Source organism: Gigantopelta aegis, chromosome 1 (assembly GCF_016097555.1).
Source record: "Gigantopelta aegis isolate Gae_Host chromosome 1, Gae_host_genome, whole genome shotgun sequence".
Classification (NCBI taxonomy): Eukaryota; Metazoa; Mollusca; class Gastropoda; order Neomphalida; family Peltospiridae; genus Gigantopelta; species Gigantopelta aegis.
The window spans coordinates 37,435,342-37,454,332 of NC_054699.1; the positions used below are offsets into that span (position 1 = coordinate 37,435,342).

An 18,991-nucleotide genomic window follows, 5' to 3' on the forward strand; every position below is an offset into this window, starting at 1 on the left:
TTAAATATATTTTATCAATATTCTTTAAAATGGAAATTTAAAATAAACTGTAGCAAAACGAAAATATTAATTTTTAATGGAACCACTAGAGATTATAAACATACTTTCAAGATCGGAAACACTGTTCTAGAGAATGTAAAAGAATATAAATATCTTGGAATTATCTTTACTAAATTAAATAACTTCCGTATTACTAAAACTAAGCTCAGCCAACAGGCTACTAAGGCCATGTATTTTGTATTATCAAAAGCCAAAGATAATCATTTATCAACCGAATGTAAATTAAAAATGTTTGATTCAATAGTCCTTCCAATCTTGTTATACGGATGTGAAGTCTGGGGACATGAGAAAATTGATATATTTAATTCCGTACAAATACATTTTTTAAGACATATTTTACCTATTAAGAAAGCAACACCATTTTTTATGCTCTTTGGAGAGCTAGGGAGACTTCCTATTGAATTAATAATTTATAGAAGAATGGTATGTTACTGGGCAAGGCTTTTATCAGGAAAGCAGTCAAAATTTTCGACGTTATTGTATAAAGTAATGCTAAATGACTATATTGTTAACGGAACAGAATATAAATGGGCCATTACTATTAAACACATTTTGGAACACTTGGCAATGGGTAATATCTGGGTAGCTCATACTTTCAGATCAGTTAATTGTCTCTCGCAACAAATTAAACAAAGACAAACTGATCAATATTCACAAACATGGAGAAGTAACATATCATTATCTTCGAGAGGCAAAATCTACCAATTATATAAGGAACAACTAATTTTAGATTAATATACTTCCAGAAAAACTGTGGAAACCACTCTTAAAATTCAGAACATCAAACTATTATTTACCGGTAGAAACAGGACACTGGAATAATATTTCATTAGAAGATAGAATTTGTACCCTGTGCAATGAAAGTGAAATTGGTGATGAGTTTCACTATCTTTTCATTTGCCACTTTTTTAGTAATTCTAGGACTCAATTTTTACATCCCTATTACTATACTCGACCAAGTACTTATAAATTCAAAGAACTAATGCAAAACAAACGAATCAGTACACTAAAGAATTTAGCAAAGTTTATAAAAGTAATTATGAATGCATTTAAACATCCTTGATATTTCACATCCCCAACCCCCAGAAGTACATTTTGTATATATTTTGAACATTAATTTACCAATAACAATTTTAACTAGTTCTACCGGATAAACAGTTTATTTATTTGTATTTTTATGAATATTCACAGCTTTATGTTGTATGCAAATGTTCATAGGAATTAATTCACAATCATTGTAATTTAACTTTTGTATTTCTCTTTCATCTTGTCACGTGTTTATAGAAATATTATATATTCCTCCTACGCCGTTGTGCAACGGCCAGAGAGTAAATACAGTCGTGTCTCGTCTTGTTAATATTACCTTGTCTACTGCCCTAGGTATTATAGATTAAAGTGTTCGCCGCGTCTTCTAAATAACTTAATCGTGTTGTTTTAGAGGACAACTGAGAAGTCGCCTGTTTTTCCATGGATCGGCCGGGTTCACTTCTCTCCTTCTGGCAGGCTTGGCACCAAAACGCAATACTAAATTAACCATCGCTGGATTTTTTTGCGCCACTCCCGTAATGGCACCAGCGATTAAACTCGTATAACCCTTTGGCGTCACTCTTCAAGTGAATCTGGTTTAGAAAGTTATAATAACTTCCTAAACAACTAGTAGACTGCCAGGATTGGACTGAACTGCGGTTGGACTCGGTGGGGGATGGGGGGGATGGGATGCCGGAAGTCCGGGCATTCTTTGGGGCTATAGGCGGTTCGGCCTTAGGTTTTGTGTAGAGCCGGCCTCCCCTCCCTCCTGGCCCTCACCTGGTCACACCAATGTTTAAAATATGATTGGCAGCCCCTTTCCTCTTAACCTCCCATGGGCTTAATGAATATTGTTTAATAATTATTAATTTTAGACCAGCCCATCTAAATTTGCGCCGAAATTATATTATATTAATAATTTATAAAGGTTAGGAATGTTAATATTTTTCTATAAGGGCGCAGCCAAAACTTATTAACCCCAATTTTCCCCTTTTTTATACTTTTGGCGTTAATATTCAAAATTTCAAAATTGACCCCATTTGTTAGGTTATCCCTGTCCCGAATCAGACCCCCGATCCTATCGGAGGCCGGACTCGGGGATAGGCGTTTTTGAAACCCTAGTGGTATATGGACACGTTAAACCAGTTACTAAGCTAAGCTAAGCCATATTAATCCTGGGTTCGTCTCTAAATGTGACATTTTACCAACGAACGTTTGTCCATCGTACATAGACGCCGACACCTTTGCAGACGAGTTTGGCGATGTCTTGCAGTTAAAGATAAAGGACTATACAGTCTACGGGCATGTAACAAAGCAGCATGCAGGCAGTTACGAACCGAATGGGCCGATTCCTCGTGCCTGGGTTTAGTTAACACTAGGCTATTGTATAACCCAAGGTTAACCCTTGGCTACGTGACAGGCCAAGGCCAAAGACCTTAACCCGCACCCAATACGGTGGAGGCTTTTCGCATGCATGGGTTATAGACGTGTTACGAAAGCTACGGGTTTTGGATGGTATACCTCGTGAATGGTGATCCTCATCGGTCGGAAGATGTGTAAACGAGCGCAATAGCAAAAAACAATATATTCCACTCAGGTGTGCCGGGTCATAGGATCGATCACCCTCCGTGTATTAACCCACCCTCTGGTGCTTTACCGTCGTGGTAGTATATGGGCGTCAGTGAATTTCCTTTGGGCTTCATATTGGAGGCACGCACCCTGTACACCCACTTCCCCTGCTTCCTACGGGCATGTTATGGGGGTACAAGCCCATTTTGGGGTTTTATGTATAGTAGAAGAAGAAACAGTTTTTGGCCTACAATTGGGGCCTGTATTAATGGGGAATGAATGAATGAATGTTTAACGACACCCCAGCACGAAAAATACATCGGCTATTGGGTGTCAAACTATGGTATTAATGGGGAGCTAAATTATTATTTTTGAATAGTCTCAAATAGGATTTCGTAACATCAGGAGAAGAAAGGTTATTTTGTGTAATACGACAAAAATATATTTTTTACGGTCGTCAATTATTACAATAATATTAATTCTTAAAACTGCATTTTGTCTGACTAACAATAATAACACACAAATTCATAATCCAGTCATCAAAGTACACAGAACAGGAATTTCATAAAACACAGGCTTTGGATGATTTTGTTTTTAATATTATGGGGAAAATATTAAATTGTTGAAGATATGAAGTAAAATGTATAAATAGTTTGTCGAGTTAACCGGCACCTTTTTTTTCCACAAAGAGCAAGTCGTCAAACACAGGCGCGGATCTACTTTTTAATAATAATATATTTCAGAGGTAAATATATCTTCATAGTCATACAGGCTGCCTTTTTTAGTGGTGTAGGGGATAGGGGCACCCCCCCCCCCCCCCCCCCCCCTTCTCGTACGTTTATGAATATATTGGTCGGCTGGGTGCTTCTGGGAAATAGTTTCCTGTATATAATGTATGTTAGTGTACTTTGGAATACTATAGGTATCCTTTGTAAAACGTTGCACACACACCCCTCCCTAGAAAAGTCATGTATCCTCTCCTGAATACACATCTGAAGGTTTCAATTGGTCCCTAAGATACATAGCCCTAACACACTGAGGTTTTCATAACCCACTGATAAGGGGATAAGGCGTCCGTCATCGCGTCTGATGGTGGCATTTGTTCTGTTTCGCTTCCATTGTCTGCTAATGACCGACCGTGAGACATTCATTTGGTGAGCTGTGTAAGTCTGGGTTTGCCCAGCCAGGAGCATCCCCATGGCTCCAAGACGTTCCTCCAAATTCAGTCAGCGTATTGTTACATTTCAGCAAGTGACTGAGCAATCACAATCCTTGCAGCCTTTTATGCTCAAAACGTGCACGTGCAACATATTTTAAGCGGTTCAGTTGAGAGACTTGAGAAAAACCATTTAAGTGTGGAAGGAAATAAACATAATTGGTGTATTGAGACATCACTTCACATGTTGGTGATCAGTGATGACTTGGCTGCACTGTGTATAAATTGAAATTCAATGTCCTAAGGATCATAACATGTTAATGTTCCTGCTTTTTCTGAACTGTATGTATAAAACAATAGGAAAGATGTATACTAGTATATTATTAAATACACAATTTCATGGTGTTTTATCGAATACGACTTTTATGTCAACTCGTTTTGTTTGAAAACCATATTTTATCTTCTGTTTTTTTATCTTTTTTTTATCCCATTGCCCCTTTCTTTTCTCTGCTTTAATTTCATCTAATCTCTGCCCAATCTGGCAACTGTTCCTATATTTCAACTTTCGCTGTCCAGCTCCACATTCAAGTCTACGTGCTTGTCTCTCGTGGCTATCAATGCCACACACCTGTCATTCCCCATTTGATTTAACTGTGGGCTTAGTCTGACCGCTTCGGAGAATGTTCAGTAGATACTTCTGGCATTGTTAAGAGGCACTTGTAAACACCTACTATATTTCCTGCTAACACTACTACCGACAGTCGTTAGTTAGTGCCGTGGGTCAGACCAGCTTTATTGGTGGCAGAGGACAAGGATGCCATATGGGTGCAGGGAAATACACAGAGATTGCACCCGTGGAGGAAGTTGAGACATGTAGGAGATGGTGTGGACAGGTCAGAAGATGAGAGTTGGAGTAAATTCGTGAAACAAAAGTTTGTTTTGTTTAACGACACTACTAGAGCATATATATTTATTAATCATCGGCTACTGAATGTCAAACATTTGGTAATTGTGATATATAGTCTTAGAGAGGAAACCTGCTACATTTTCCCATTAGTATCAAGATACATGTGTATTTATATGTACCATCTGACAGAGAGGATAGCACATACCACGGCCTATGATATACCAGTAATGGTGCACTGGCTGGAATAAAAAATAGCCCAACGGGCCCACCTATGGGGATCAATCCCAGTCCGACTGTGCATCAAGCAAGCGCTTTACCACTGGGCTACGTCTCGCCCCAATATTTGTGAAAATATGGCTTTCACACATCAATTGTTGACATAAAAATGGTATTATATTACATTAAAAAAAAACACTGCACTGAACTAGAATCGTTTCTCACAAATGTATTTCTGATCTGTGCAAGGGTAGTTATACCACTGGTATGTGGTTGGAAAGAACACCACGCAATTTTTACCGGTGTTATCATCTGGCTGGCTGTTATACCAGTTTGAAAAAACGACGTCTTTTCCATTCTCCCAGACAAATCTGCCTTCTTCTTTTACGTCTGTCAACCCAATGAGGTACGTAGCCGTATCTGAAGAATTTAAAATAAAAATCAAGAATATTAGACAAGCTTACAAGTTAAATATACTGTGAAACAAATTAAAGTTTGATTTTGTTGTTTCGTTTTAATTTTATTTATTATTATTATTATTATTTTGGTCTTGTTTTGCCGTGGGTTTGTGTGTATGCACATGTGTGAGATTCTCGGGTGTGTTTTTTTTATTGTTGCTTTGCTTAATGGTAGCAATTAGTTTCATGGGCTGCACAAAATGAGTGTTCAAAATGTATGGTAGAGGGATATCAGTTGACGTCAGCAAAAGTTATAATCAACTGTAGTTCTGAACATACATCACTACAATCGACTATATTAATCGTACATCAATAGTCAGGTGTAGTTACGATCGTACATCACTACAATCAACTATAGTAATCGTACATCAATACAGTCAGCTGTAGTTACGATCGGACATCACTACAATCAACTATAGTAGTCGTGCATCAATGCAGTCAGCTGTAGTTACGATCGTACATCACTACAATCAACTGTAGTAATCGTACATCAATACAGGTAACCGTAGTTACGATCGTACTTCACAACAAGCAACTGCAGTTACGATTGTACATAACTACAATTAACTAGTTACGATCGTACATAACCACAATGAACTGAATTTATGATCGTACATAACTACAATCAACTGCAGTTACGATCGTACTTCACTACAATTAAATGTCAATATGATAGTGCATCACTACAGTCAACTGTGATTACAAATGGATATCACTGTAATCAATTTTTGTTATGATTTTACATGGCTAAAATTAACTCTTAACTACAATCATACATAACTATAATTAACTGTAGCTATGGTAATACATAACATAACCAAGTGTAAATTCCACATTATGTCACTACAATCAACTAGTTACGATCATACACCACTACAATCAACTGTAGTTACGATCATACATCACTACAACCAACTGTAGTTACGATCATGATACATAATTACAATCAACTAATTATTATCATACATTACTGCAATCCATCGGACATCACTACAGTCAACTGTAGTTATGATTTACGATCGTACATCACTGCAATCAACTGTAGGTAAGATCGTATATACGACATCAACTGCAGTTACCATATAATCAACTTTAGTTACCATATAATCAACTTTAGTTCCAACAATGCATCACTACAGTCAACTTTAGTTATCATTGTACATTACTATAATCAACTTTAGTTATCATTGTACATCACTACAGTCAACTTTAGTTATCATTGTACATCACTACAGTCAACTTTAGTTATGATTGTACGTCACTACAGTCAACTTTAGTTATCATTGCACGTCACTACAGTCAACTTTCGTTATCATTGCACGTCACTACAGTCAACTTTAGTTATCATTGCACATCACTACAGTCAACTTTCGTTATCATTGCACGTCACTACAGTCAACTTTAGTTATCATTGCACATCACTACAGTCAACTTTAGTTATCATTGTACATCACTAAAATCAACTTTAGTTATCATTGTACATCACTACAGTCAACTTTAGTTACCATTGTACATCACTATAATCAACTTTAGTTATCATTGTACATCACTATAATCAACTTTAATTATCATTATACATCACTATAATCAACTTTAGTTATCATTGTACATCACTACAGTCAACTTTAGTTATCATTGTACATCACTATAATCAACTTTAGTTATTATTGTACATCATTACAGTCAACTTTAGTTATTGTTGTACATCACTATAATCAACTTTAATTATTGTACATCACTATAATCAGCTTTAGTTATCATTGTACATCACTATAATCAACTTTAGTTATCATTGTACATCACTACAGTCAACTTTAGTTATCATTGTACATCACTATAATCAACTTTAGTTATTGTACATCACTATAATCAACTTTAGTTATCATTGTACATCACTATAATCAACTTTAGTTATTATTGTACATCACTATAATCAGCTTTAGTTATCATTGTACATCACTATAATCAGCTTTAGTTATCATTGTACATCACTATAATGAACTTTAGTTATCATTGTACCAAACAAAAATATTTCTTTAACGACACTACTAGGGCTCATTGATTTATTTATAATCGCCTATCTGATGTCAAACATTTGGCAATTCTTACATATAATCGTAGAGAGAAAACCCGCTATATTTTTCCAATAGTAGCAAGGGATTTTATATGTGATTTAAAAAATTTACTAGCCACGATTAAAAATTCGCTAGCCCTACTTTACTTTAAGTCAATACAATTTTACTAAATAATCTTATAATCAGATATGTCACCTAAAGAGCGAGATTAAGAAATTCGCTAGCCCTGCTTTACTTTAAGTCAATACAATTTTACTAAATAATCTTATAATCAGACATGTCATCTAAAGAGCGAGATTAAGAAATTCGCTAGCCCTGCTTTACTTTAAGTCAATACAATTTTACTAAATAATCTTATAATCAGATATGTCACCTAAAAGCGAGATTAAGAAATTCGCTAGCCCTGCTTTACTTTAAGTCAATACAATTTTACTAAATAATCTTATAATCAGATATGTCACCTAAAGAGCGAGATTAAGAAATTCGCTAGCCCTGCTTTACTCTAAGTCAATACAATTTTACTAAATAATCTTATAATCAGATATGTCACCCAAAGAGCGAGATTAAGAAATTCGCTAGGCCTGCTTTACTTTAAGTCAATACAATTTTACTAAATAATCTTATAATCAGATATGCCACCTAAAGAGCGATATTAAGAAATTCGCCAGCCCTACTTTATTTTAAGTCAATACAATTTTACTAAATAATCTTATAATCAGATATGCCACCTAAAGAGCGATATTAAGAAATTCGCCAGCCCTACTTTATTTTAAGTCAATACAATTTTACTAAATAATCTTATAATCAGATATGTCACCTAAAGAGCGAGATTAAGCTTAAAAACTCTAACATTGGGGGGTTGGGGTCTGTGCAGGATATTCATATTTACAAAATAGACTTAACTGCAACATTTGAAGAAGAAAACATTCACTAGCCGTCGGGCATGGCAATAGTAGTTATTTACTAGCCCAGCATTGAATATCACTAGCCATGGGAGTGGGACTACCATAATCTAGAAACCCTGCAGACAGATTCCGTTTGTGAATTACAATTTTGACTGCTTCTGGTTTTAGCGAATACTGTGGGCGCATCAAAAAGATTTTGAACTCCACATTTATTCCTATTCTCCTTTGGACGTAATACAATTATAATATACCTTGTTCTTCTGTCATATTTGCAAACTGGCTGATATGAAACTGTTTATTTGAGTCTGTATATTACAATCAAATGTAAATATGATTGTACATATTTACAGTCAACTACAGTTACGATTATACTTTTCCAAAACCAACTAATTATGAACCAACTGTAACCACGACGTTAGATCACTATACTCAATTGAAGCCATGATCGTACATCACTACAATCAACTTAAAGTATGATCGTACATCACTGCTATCAACTTTAGTTACGACTGTACATGGTTAAAATTAACTATAACTACAATGAACTATGTTACGATCATACATCACTCCAATTAACTGTAGTTACGATCGTGCATAACTAGAATCAACTGTAATTACAATCGTACATAATTACAACCAACTGCAGTTACGATCGTACATCACTACAATTAATAGTATTTACGATCGTACATCACTACAGTCAACTGTTGTTCGATCGTACATCACTACAATTAACTGTTGTTAGATTGTACTTCACTACAATCAACTGTCAGTACGTCACTACAATCAACTGTCAGTACGTCACTACAATCAACTGTTGTTAGATCGTACGTCACTACAATCAACTGTTGTTAGATCGTACTTCACTACAATCAACTGTTAGATTGTACGTCACTACAATCAACTGTTGGTAGATCGTACATCAATACAATCAACTGTTAGATCGTACTTCACTACAACCAACTGTTGTTAGATCGTACTTCACTACAATCAACTGTTATATTGTATGTCACTACAATCAACTGTTGTTAGATCGTACTTCACTAAAATCAACTGTTAGATCGTACTTCACAACAATCAACTGTTGTTAGATCGTACTTCACTACAATTAACTGTTATATCGTACTTCACCACAATCAAATGTTGTTAGATCGTACTTCACCACAATCAAATGTTGTTAGATTGTACTTCACTACAATCAAATGTTGTTAGATTGTACTTCACTACAATCAACTGTTAGATCGTACTTCAATACAACCAACTGTTGTTAGATCGTACTTCACTACAATCAACTGTTAGATCGTACTTCACTACAATCAACTGTTGTTAAATCGTACTTCACAACAATCAACTGTTATATTGTACATCACTAAAATCAACTGTTGTTAGATCGTACTTCACTACAATCAACTGTTGTTAGATCGTACTTCACTAAAATCAACTGTTGTTAGATCGTACTTCACTACAATCAACTGTTGTTAGATCGTACTTCACTACAATCAACTGTTAGATCGTACTTCACCACAATCAAATGTTGTTAGATGGTACTTCACTACAATCAACTGTTGTTAGATTGTACTTCACTACAATCAACTGTTAGATCGTACTTCACTACAACCAACTGTTGTTAGATCGTACTTCACTACAATCAACTGTTAGATCGTACTTCACTACAATCAACTGTTAGATCGTACTTCACTACAATCAACTGTTGTTAAATCGTACTTCACAACAATCAACTGTTATATTGTACATCACTAAAATCAACTGTTGTTAGATCGTACTTCACTACAATCAACTGTTGTTAGATCGTACTTCACTAAAATCAACTGTTGTTAGATCGTACTTCACTACAATCAACTGTTGTTAGATCGTACTTCACTACAATCAACTGTTAGATCGTACTTCACCACAATCAAATGTTGTTAGATGGTACTTCACTACAATCAACTGTTGTTAGATTGTACTTCACTACAATCAACTGTTGTTAGATTGTACTTCACTACAATCAACTGTTAGATCGTACTTCACTACAACCAACTGTTGTTAGATCGTACTTCACTACAATCAACTGTTAGATCGTACTTCACTACAATCAACTGTTGTTAGATCGTACTTCACTACAATCAACTGGTAGACCGTACTTCACTACAATCAACAGTTGTTGGATCGTACATCACTACTACAATCAACTGTTGTTAGATCGTACTTCACTACAATCAACTGTTGGATCGTACATCACTACTACAATCAACTGTTGTTAGATCGTATTTCACTATAATCAACTGCTAGATTGCACTTCACTACAATCAACTGTTAGATCGTACTTCACTACAATCAACTGTTGTTAGATCGTACTTCACTACAATCAACTGTTAGATCGTACTTCACCACAATCAAATGTTGTTAGATGGTACTTCACTACAATCAACTGTTGTTAGATTGTACTTCACTACAATCAACTGTTAGATCGTACTTCACTACAATCAACTGTTGATAGATCGTACTTCACTACAATCAACTGTTAGATCGTACTTCACTACAATCAACTGTTGTTAGATCGTACTTCACTACAATCAACTGTTAGATCGTACTTCACTACAATCAACTGTTGTTAGATCGTACTTCACTACAATCAACTGTTAGACTGTACGTCACTACAATCAACTGTTGTTCGATCGTACATTAACACAATCAACTGTTAGTACGTCACTACAATCAACTGTTATTATATCGTACTTCACTACAATCAACTTGTTTTAGATCGTACTTCACTACAATCAACTGTTGTTATATCGTACTTCACTACAGTCAACAGTTGTTAGATCGTACTTCACTACAATCAACTTGTTAGATTGTACTTCACTACAATCAACTGTTAGATCGTACTTCACTACAATCAACTGTTGTTAGTTCCTACATCACTACAATCAACTGTTAGATCGTACGTCTCTATAATCAACTGTTGCTAGATCGTATCACTACAATCAACTGTTGTTCGATCGTACATCAATACAATCAACTGTTCGATCGTACTTCACTACAATCAACTGTTCGTAGATCGTACTTCAATACAATCAACTGTTAGATCGTACATCAATAGAACCAGCTGTTAGATCGTACATCAATACAATCAACTGTTGTTAGATCATACATCAATACAATCAACTGTTAGATCGTACATCAGTACAACCAACTGTTGTTAGATCGTACATCAATACAATAAACTGTTGTTAGATCGTACGTCACCACAACCAACTGTTGTTAGATAGCACATCAATACAATCAACTGTTGTTAGATCGCACATCACTACAATCAACTGTTGTTAGATAGCATATCACTATAATCAACTGCAGTTACGATCGTATATCACTACTATCAACTGTACTGAGATCGTAAGTCACTACAAGCGCCAGAGCCTCGTGGATAAAGCCGTACTCGGTTATTCTCTACATATAATTTCACTAGTATGAATGTTCTGCTAGTGAGCAGTGTTCAGGAGCGTATGCAGAGATGTTAGTGGGGTGACGTCTTGACTATGGCCAGTGAAGTTTATTGGGGGGGGGGGGGGGTCAAATAATGATAACGAGTGGTGTGTGTGTGTGTGTTTCGATTCCAACCTCCCTCCCCACCCAATCCATGCACACACGCCTGACATTGTTTAAGAATGGTAGCGAACTCAGGACAGTCTCTTTAGTTCTGCTCTTCTTACACGCTAGTCAGAAAGGACATAGAAAGTGTGGTGTGCTTTTATGTCCGAAAGTGATTACATTACTCTATATATAGTTGGTATTCAAAACTTGTTGCACCATGTTTCAACCGTTTCTCAACCGAAATAGTGCAACAAATGGACACAAAACAAAAATGTATAACCTACCGTACACACTAAATCCCGATTGAAGTACTTGCGTCCTTATTGACAAAATAAATCTTCCAACGACAACATTTAAAACTCTTTCTGCCATTTTAAATTTGCTAAATAGAGGGAAGCAACTCGCCCTGCACATTAAGAAAAGTATTGACTTAATGTACTCACCGCACTACCTACAGGCGAGACAGAAAAACTTACCCTTGGTTCCTTTGATATATTCACCGACATCTGTATTTTTCTCCTCCGTATCCAGGACAACCAATCTGGCACTTGTTTGGCTGCAACTTCTGCGTGCGTCATCAAGCGATTTTCTCTTGACGAACAATTTGATGCATAGGTTTGACCGGTTCAGCCGCATGTATCCCTCCTCGAGTATGCAGCCAGCTGCAAATATAGTTCTGATTAATATTCAGATTTCCAATTAAAACTTCTTTTACCAGCATGAAGGCGCAAATCACTCATAAAACAAATTATTATGCAAATATAGTTCTCAGCAATATTCATATTTCTAATTAATATTCAGTGTTTACTAGTATGCGACACCAATCATTCAATATGCAAATGTAGTTCTCAGCAATATTCATATTTCTAATTAATATTCAGTGTTTACTAGTATGCGGCACCAATCATTCTTAAAACAAATTAATATGCAAATGTCGTTCTAATTAATATTCACACTTCTCATTAATATTAAGTTTTTACCAGCAAGAGGCACCAGTCACTCTTAAAACAAATTAATATGCAGATATTGTTCTCATTAATATTCGGCTTTTACCAGCATGAGACAACAATCACTCTTAAAACAAATTAATATGCATATATATATATATATATATATATATAATATTCTGTTAAATTAATAAATTACAACACCAATCACTGTTATAACAATGAAATGTGCGGTCTCTAAGTCAACATCTTATATCATCATCTACTGACAAAACATACCAACGTAACTACACGTTTAATAAACAGTCCATGGGCCAGAGAAGGTTACTGATATGATCGAGAGGTAGGATCGACTAAACTTTAGAGTGTGATAGCAGGTGAGATATCGAGCGCAATCATTTTGATGACAGAGTCTCTTATTTTCCCAAATTTACAGACATAAATTTTCGGGTCTAGGTATATTACTACCGACAGTGTTGTACTGATTATGTGAAGACCTATTGAAGACCTATTGTCCTAATGTTAAATGGAAACAAGTGAAATAAGTGTCTTCCATTTGTAGGGGCGGGACGTTGCCCAGTGATAAAAGGCTCGCTTTACACGCGGTTTGTCTAGGATTGATCCCCGTCGATAGACCTATCGGGCTATTTCTCGTTCCAGCAAATGCTTCACAACTGGTGTAACAAAGATGGTCTGTGGGATGGTGCATATAAAAGATCCCTTTCTGCTAATCGAAACAGGCCCGTAGCATGGTGGACATTATTGGGGGGGGGGGGGGGGGCAACTGAACAAGCGCCGAAGGCACGATTTTTTTTTTTTTTTTTTTTTTTTGGGGGGGGGGGGGGGGGGGGGGGGGGGACATGATTCAAAGGTTATTTGCCCGTTACTGTAACTCTCACCGTTAATCTCGCTATAACTTTTACATTCAGTCGAGATGTTCCATAACTGGTGTAATAAAGGCCGTGGTGTGTACTATCCAATTCCTTTTTGTGGGATACTACATATAAAAGACGCTATATAACCAAACTTAAAATGTTTTGGAAGCGTCGTTAAATAAAACATTCCTTTCTTTCTTTCCTTTGATAAACACGCAATTACGTCAGTTCTAGAGGGGACTCGAGATAAGGGGGCATGCTTGCGCTGAAAATAATAATTTAAAAAAATGATGTTCTAAGGTGCTTATTTCCTGCTTTTTACAAATAAAATTCACCATGGCAAATGCTGGTAAAAACCAATATTTTAAATATGTAAAGCTAACATATACTGTAATTGATGAATATAAGTCAAAAACAAACTCAGGTCTAAATCCAGGAAGTGCAAGTGCCCCCTCCCATGTCCCCCGCTGCGCATGCCCCTGAAGGAGGTAGGTGGGTGGCGTGGGTGATCGCATAGAATAGAGTAGATTACACAACAGTGTGCAAAAAATTAGCGATATGCGGATGAACATGAGCGGGGTAGAGGTAGTCGCACCGACTTCTCGCTTGCTATCGAATCGTACAGTGAGAATGCGTAAATCGGAACGACATTAGTCTTATACGTTGGAATCGTATCGATTAGGACATGTCCTATTACTCACGACAAATCGTAACCTTTCAGCCAATCAAATCACATTAAAGTTCAACCGTTCAGTTTTTTCACCTTGTGTTTTTTTAGTTGGTTTATTAAGTTAACATGTCAATATCCATAAAACATACAGTCCAGTAGAAATATGTCAAAAATGGCTTAATCTAGAACACATTCCAATAGATTTTCTATGATTGCTTCAGGTAGGTGTTCACTCTGAATATCCACACCAAGTTAGGACAAAATCTGGCCACCGGAAGTGCCCTAATTTGCATAAATTCAAAATGGCCGTCAGCAAAAGCTCTGGGGGCCATTATCTCCTAAACGTTCCATCCTAGACCCCATAAATGTATTACTGGCAGATAGGAAAGTGACACCAATGAACACAAATCTGCCTTCAGAATATTTGTGTGACATCACAAACATCAGATATGACGTAATTGACCCAAATTATGTAATATTTACGTACAAATCACCATTACAAGGCAAGTATTACCGTTACTCAAACTGTGGCTTGGAAACTTGAACCTTGGTGTACAGGTTACCGTATACATCTCTAGACTGAAAATTAGTGCAATTGGTTATACACTTTGACATGTAGATGCGCATTGTGATAACCGTCTTTTGGCCATATCCTGGACGCTGCAAGTCCTAATGCGGACACTTAAGTCAACTGGAGGATTAACGTGTGGTCGCAGAATGGAGGAGACTTAGAGGACGTGATGGCTGCTAGCTCTGCCAGCATGTGCATCTATCAATGAGGGCATGCAGAATCTCACTGGGGCCCATTATTGCACCAGCGATCAGCACAAATAAATGTCACAATCAAGGATATCCCGTGACTGCAAAGATACAGATTCTGTCATCAAGTTCCTTCAACAGTCGGACCACCTTAGGAACATAGCAACTGGAATGATCACAGACAAGTCAACTAATCCACGTAGAACTGTTGATGTTGGTACAGCAATTCTTCATAAGATGACCGGTCAAAATATCTTCGAATATTCCTTTAAAAGAGCAGACACAGCCAGAATAATGGGACAAAAAGTTGTCTCAACAGAGATGAAACTATTGCTGTCCCAGTAGATCCTCAGCTCCTCTTCCAACGCCTTCTTCTTGTGGCTAATGGAAACCCTGACGATGATTTAAAGGACTTGTTTAAATATGAACCTGGAAGTCATCCAACATCTCTGTTTGATGCGCATGGACATCTTCGAGAGGCGAACAAGCCAAAACTTGCAGATGCTCTTGAGAGTTGTGTGCCAGCAGCAGTAGTGGGTGACATACCACCTACTAATACCCCTATATACCATGCTTTGGATGGAGAGTCACTCCACAGACTCCCTTCAAACAAAGACGACACCTATGAGGACATTTGTAAGCAGTATGTTAGTCGTGTCAAAGGGAATTACGATAATCCTATCATAGTTTTTGATGTGTACTCACAAGGTCCATCCACCAAAGATGTCACCCATGAAAGGAGAACAAAGGGAAAAGTTGGTCCACCGGTTTCATTCTCTCCAAAAATGATCCCGAGGCCAAAAAAAAGAGGAAAATTGGAATGACAAAGGTATCAAGACTTTAACTGCAGCTGGCGATGCTGATGTTTTGGTAGTGAAAACCGCTGTTAAGTATTCTACTTCTGCCTGCACCCACCTAATAGGCGAAGATACAGATCTACTTGTGCTGCCCTGTTTGTACTGCAGTGATAATAGCAAGGGGCTGGTCTTTCGATCAGAAAGAAATCTGGGGAGAAGGAAGTAAAAAGGAGAATTTGGGATATTGTGCACCTCGGACAGCAGTTAGGAGAGGAGCTGTGCAGCCTACTGCCAGTAATCCATGCCACTGGAGGATGTGACACAACATCCAGGATATTTGGGATGGGGAAAGGAGCACCTGTTAAGAAATGTAAAAATGCTGAGTTCAAGACATTTCTGAATATTCTGACTCGAGAGGGGCTTGAGGCAACTGAGGTGAAACAGATAGGAGAACGAGTTCTTATCTTGTTATTTGGTGGGAAGACAGGAGAAACACTTGATGAACTGAGAGCCAGAAAGTTTTCAGAAAAGGTGGCCACCAGTCCGAAGTGTGTTCAAGTCCAGACCTTGCCTCCGACATCAGTCGAGACGAGGTATTACTCACAAAGGGTTTATTTTCAAGCCCAGGTTTGGATGGGTTCAGAGGTCCTAAATCCAACGGATTGGGGCTGGCAGTTGTCAGATAGTCGTCTGCTACCCAGAAAGATGGATTTGCTGCCTGCACTGGAGTATCTCTTGAAAATCATTCGTTGCCAGTACAAGGGAGACTGTGATACTCTACGCTGCTCTTGCTTATTTTCCAATTCGTGCACAGGCTGCAAAGGTTCTTCGTGCAGTAATGCTGCTTATGCTGCTCTTGGCGCCGACCATGAAGAAGCAGAGCGAGTGTTTTAAGAGGTCTGGAAAAATATAACCATATATGACAACCCTTTTACCCTGCCTCTGAGAATGGATCGGCATTGCATAATATGACTCAAATGTATGAAAGTCCTTGTGTTATAACCTGTAAATGTTTGACCATAATAGCATTGAGATAAGAGACGATCTGAACATGGGCAGGAAAGAAACTTAATCCAAGTTCATACGTTCCATGTAATGGTGATATTGTGTCGGCATACATTACGCAATTCATGTCAATTACATCATATTTTGTGTCTGTGATGTCATACAAACATTTTGAAGGCATATTTTAGTTCCTTAGGTTGGTTGGTTGTAAATTTTTACATGCTTATATGCCACTAGAGCTTCAAGCATGTCTGCCCCGGGGCCGAGTCCTGGATAGCCAGGGGTCTGCTCCGGGCCAGAAATTTAATGGGCAATTTTGATATTTATTCAAAATATAAAATACTTATGGGGACACTTTACAAAAATAAATAAATTTTATTTGGTGTATATCCAAAACTTTAATATAATTATATACAATATAAAATAAAACCTACTAATTAAACACCAATTTTTGAGCAGGCAGCCAAAATATTATCTCAAACTCTAGGTCATTAATTATTTAAGCCCTTTCTGGGGAGGATTGGTGATTGGGTAGCCCAAGGGTCACAGGAAGTACTCATTTAATTTTAATTTATTATATTCACCGTAGGAGTGCCGAAGTTATTGGTAACTAAAGCGTGGCCGGATGGGGGGGGGGGGGGGGAAGGGACAACCAATAGCCCAAACCTTATGGGAGGGGGAAGGCGGGGAGGGGGCCAGCCCCCAGACACACCTATCTATCCCTACCACCTAAACCGCCTACGCCTAGGCGCCTGTCTCTATCCTCCGGTGGCACGCCCCCCCCCCCGACCCCCACCCAGCAAGTCCCCCCCACCCCGCCCAGCCGTTGTGCCCTCCAAAATCGGCACCCCCCATTTATTTAGATGTGCAGTCCCTAGGAGAGGGACAAAATTAAATTAACATTGGAATTTTAAATTCTGTAAATACTTTACGTTTCTTATCTTTATCAGTTATTTTTGGAAGCAAGGACTCTTGGATAGCAACAATATCAATAGATTTATTTAAGTCTAAAAAATGTTTAAGTTCTGTGCCATTAGCCCTAAGTCCTCTGGCGTTCCACTGAAAGATAGTGAGTCCCTTTTCTTTATACAGTATACCATTATTAGTATTATTTTTATTATTATTTAAGCTATTATTACGTATTACCATGGTGAAGGGTCGGAGCAACTCTAGTTATAGACTTATAGCTAACAATTTAGTCTACACTATCATTACTCCTAGACTCCACCACAATAAGGTCCTTGGCCCCATACCAAGAGACACTACGTTTCTCAATGGCATCGGGGTCAATTTTAAGAGCTAGATGTTCATTAAGTACCTCACAGGCATCCCTGGACGCCATAATGACGTCGTCGAGAAAGAATTTTTTATGCGGGACCTTTTCTAACGCTCTAGTCAAAAACAAACCAGATAGTACCCTAACTAAATCTAGAGCTGTAATATTCTGTTCGATATTCCTCAACTTGGTCCCTGAGGTGACGCCGGCATAAGATTGTGACTGAAAATTTATTGTATTACTGTCTTTGACTGATGACTCAGTCTTATTAGGGTATTTTGCGCCAGCCGCCACAGCCGGGGGACGGGGAACACTTGTCATACTCCCCTGAGGGCGACCAGTCCGTGGAGCTCGGTCCGCCATGACGCGGACCGCCCTCAGATAGTCTGGGCAGTCCTTAAAGTGAGTAACGTGAGGCCCCCTACAATTGGCGCACGAAACAGGTTTCGCGCAAGGACTGTCTGGGGACCTTCTAGGATGTGCGGTACCGCACCTGAAACAGACCGGATACTCCCTGGTCGACCTACACTTTTTGACTGTGTGACCCCACCTCTGGCACCTGGCGCATTTAACAGGTTTAGGTATGAACTGGTGGAGGCCATGTCTCTCCCCTCTTACCCTGATGAACTGTACCCCGGGGGGGGGGGGGGCAGGATAGCAGGACATCCAAAAACCCAATAGCCCATACCGTGATAT

At 37.9% G+C, this 18,991-nt stretch overlaps 1 protein-coding gene across 1 annotated transcript; it reads right to left on the reverse strand.

Moving 5' to 3' along the window:
• Positions 1–4,963: 4,963 nt before the first annotated feature.
• Positions 4,964–12,966, reverse strand: LOC121367972 (pulmonary surfactant-associated protein D-like). The gene is made up of 2 exons (XM_041492449.1): positions 12,443–12,966; positions 4,964–5,354 (listed from the first exon to the last, which is right to left on the reverse strand). The coding sequence occupies exons 1-2, from the start codon at positions 12,600–12,602 to the stop codon at positions 5,143–5,145; spliced, it is 372 nt and encodes a 123-aa protein (XP_041348383.1). The 5' UTR covers positions 12,603–12,966; the 3' UTR covers positions 4,964–5,142.
• Between the last annotated feature and the right edge of the window lie 6,025 nt (positions 12,967–18,991).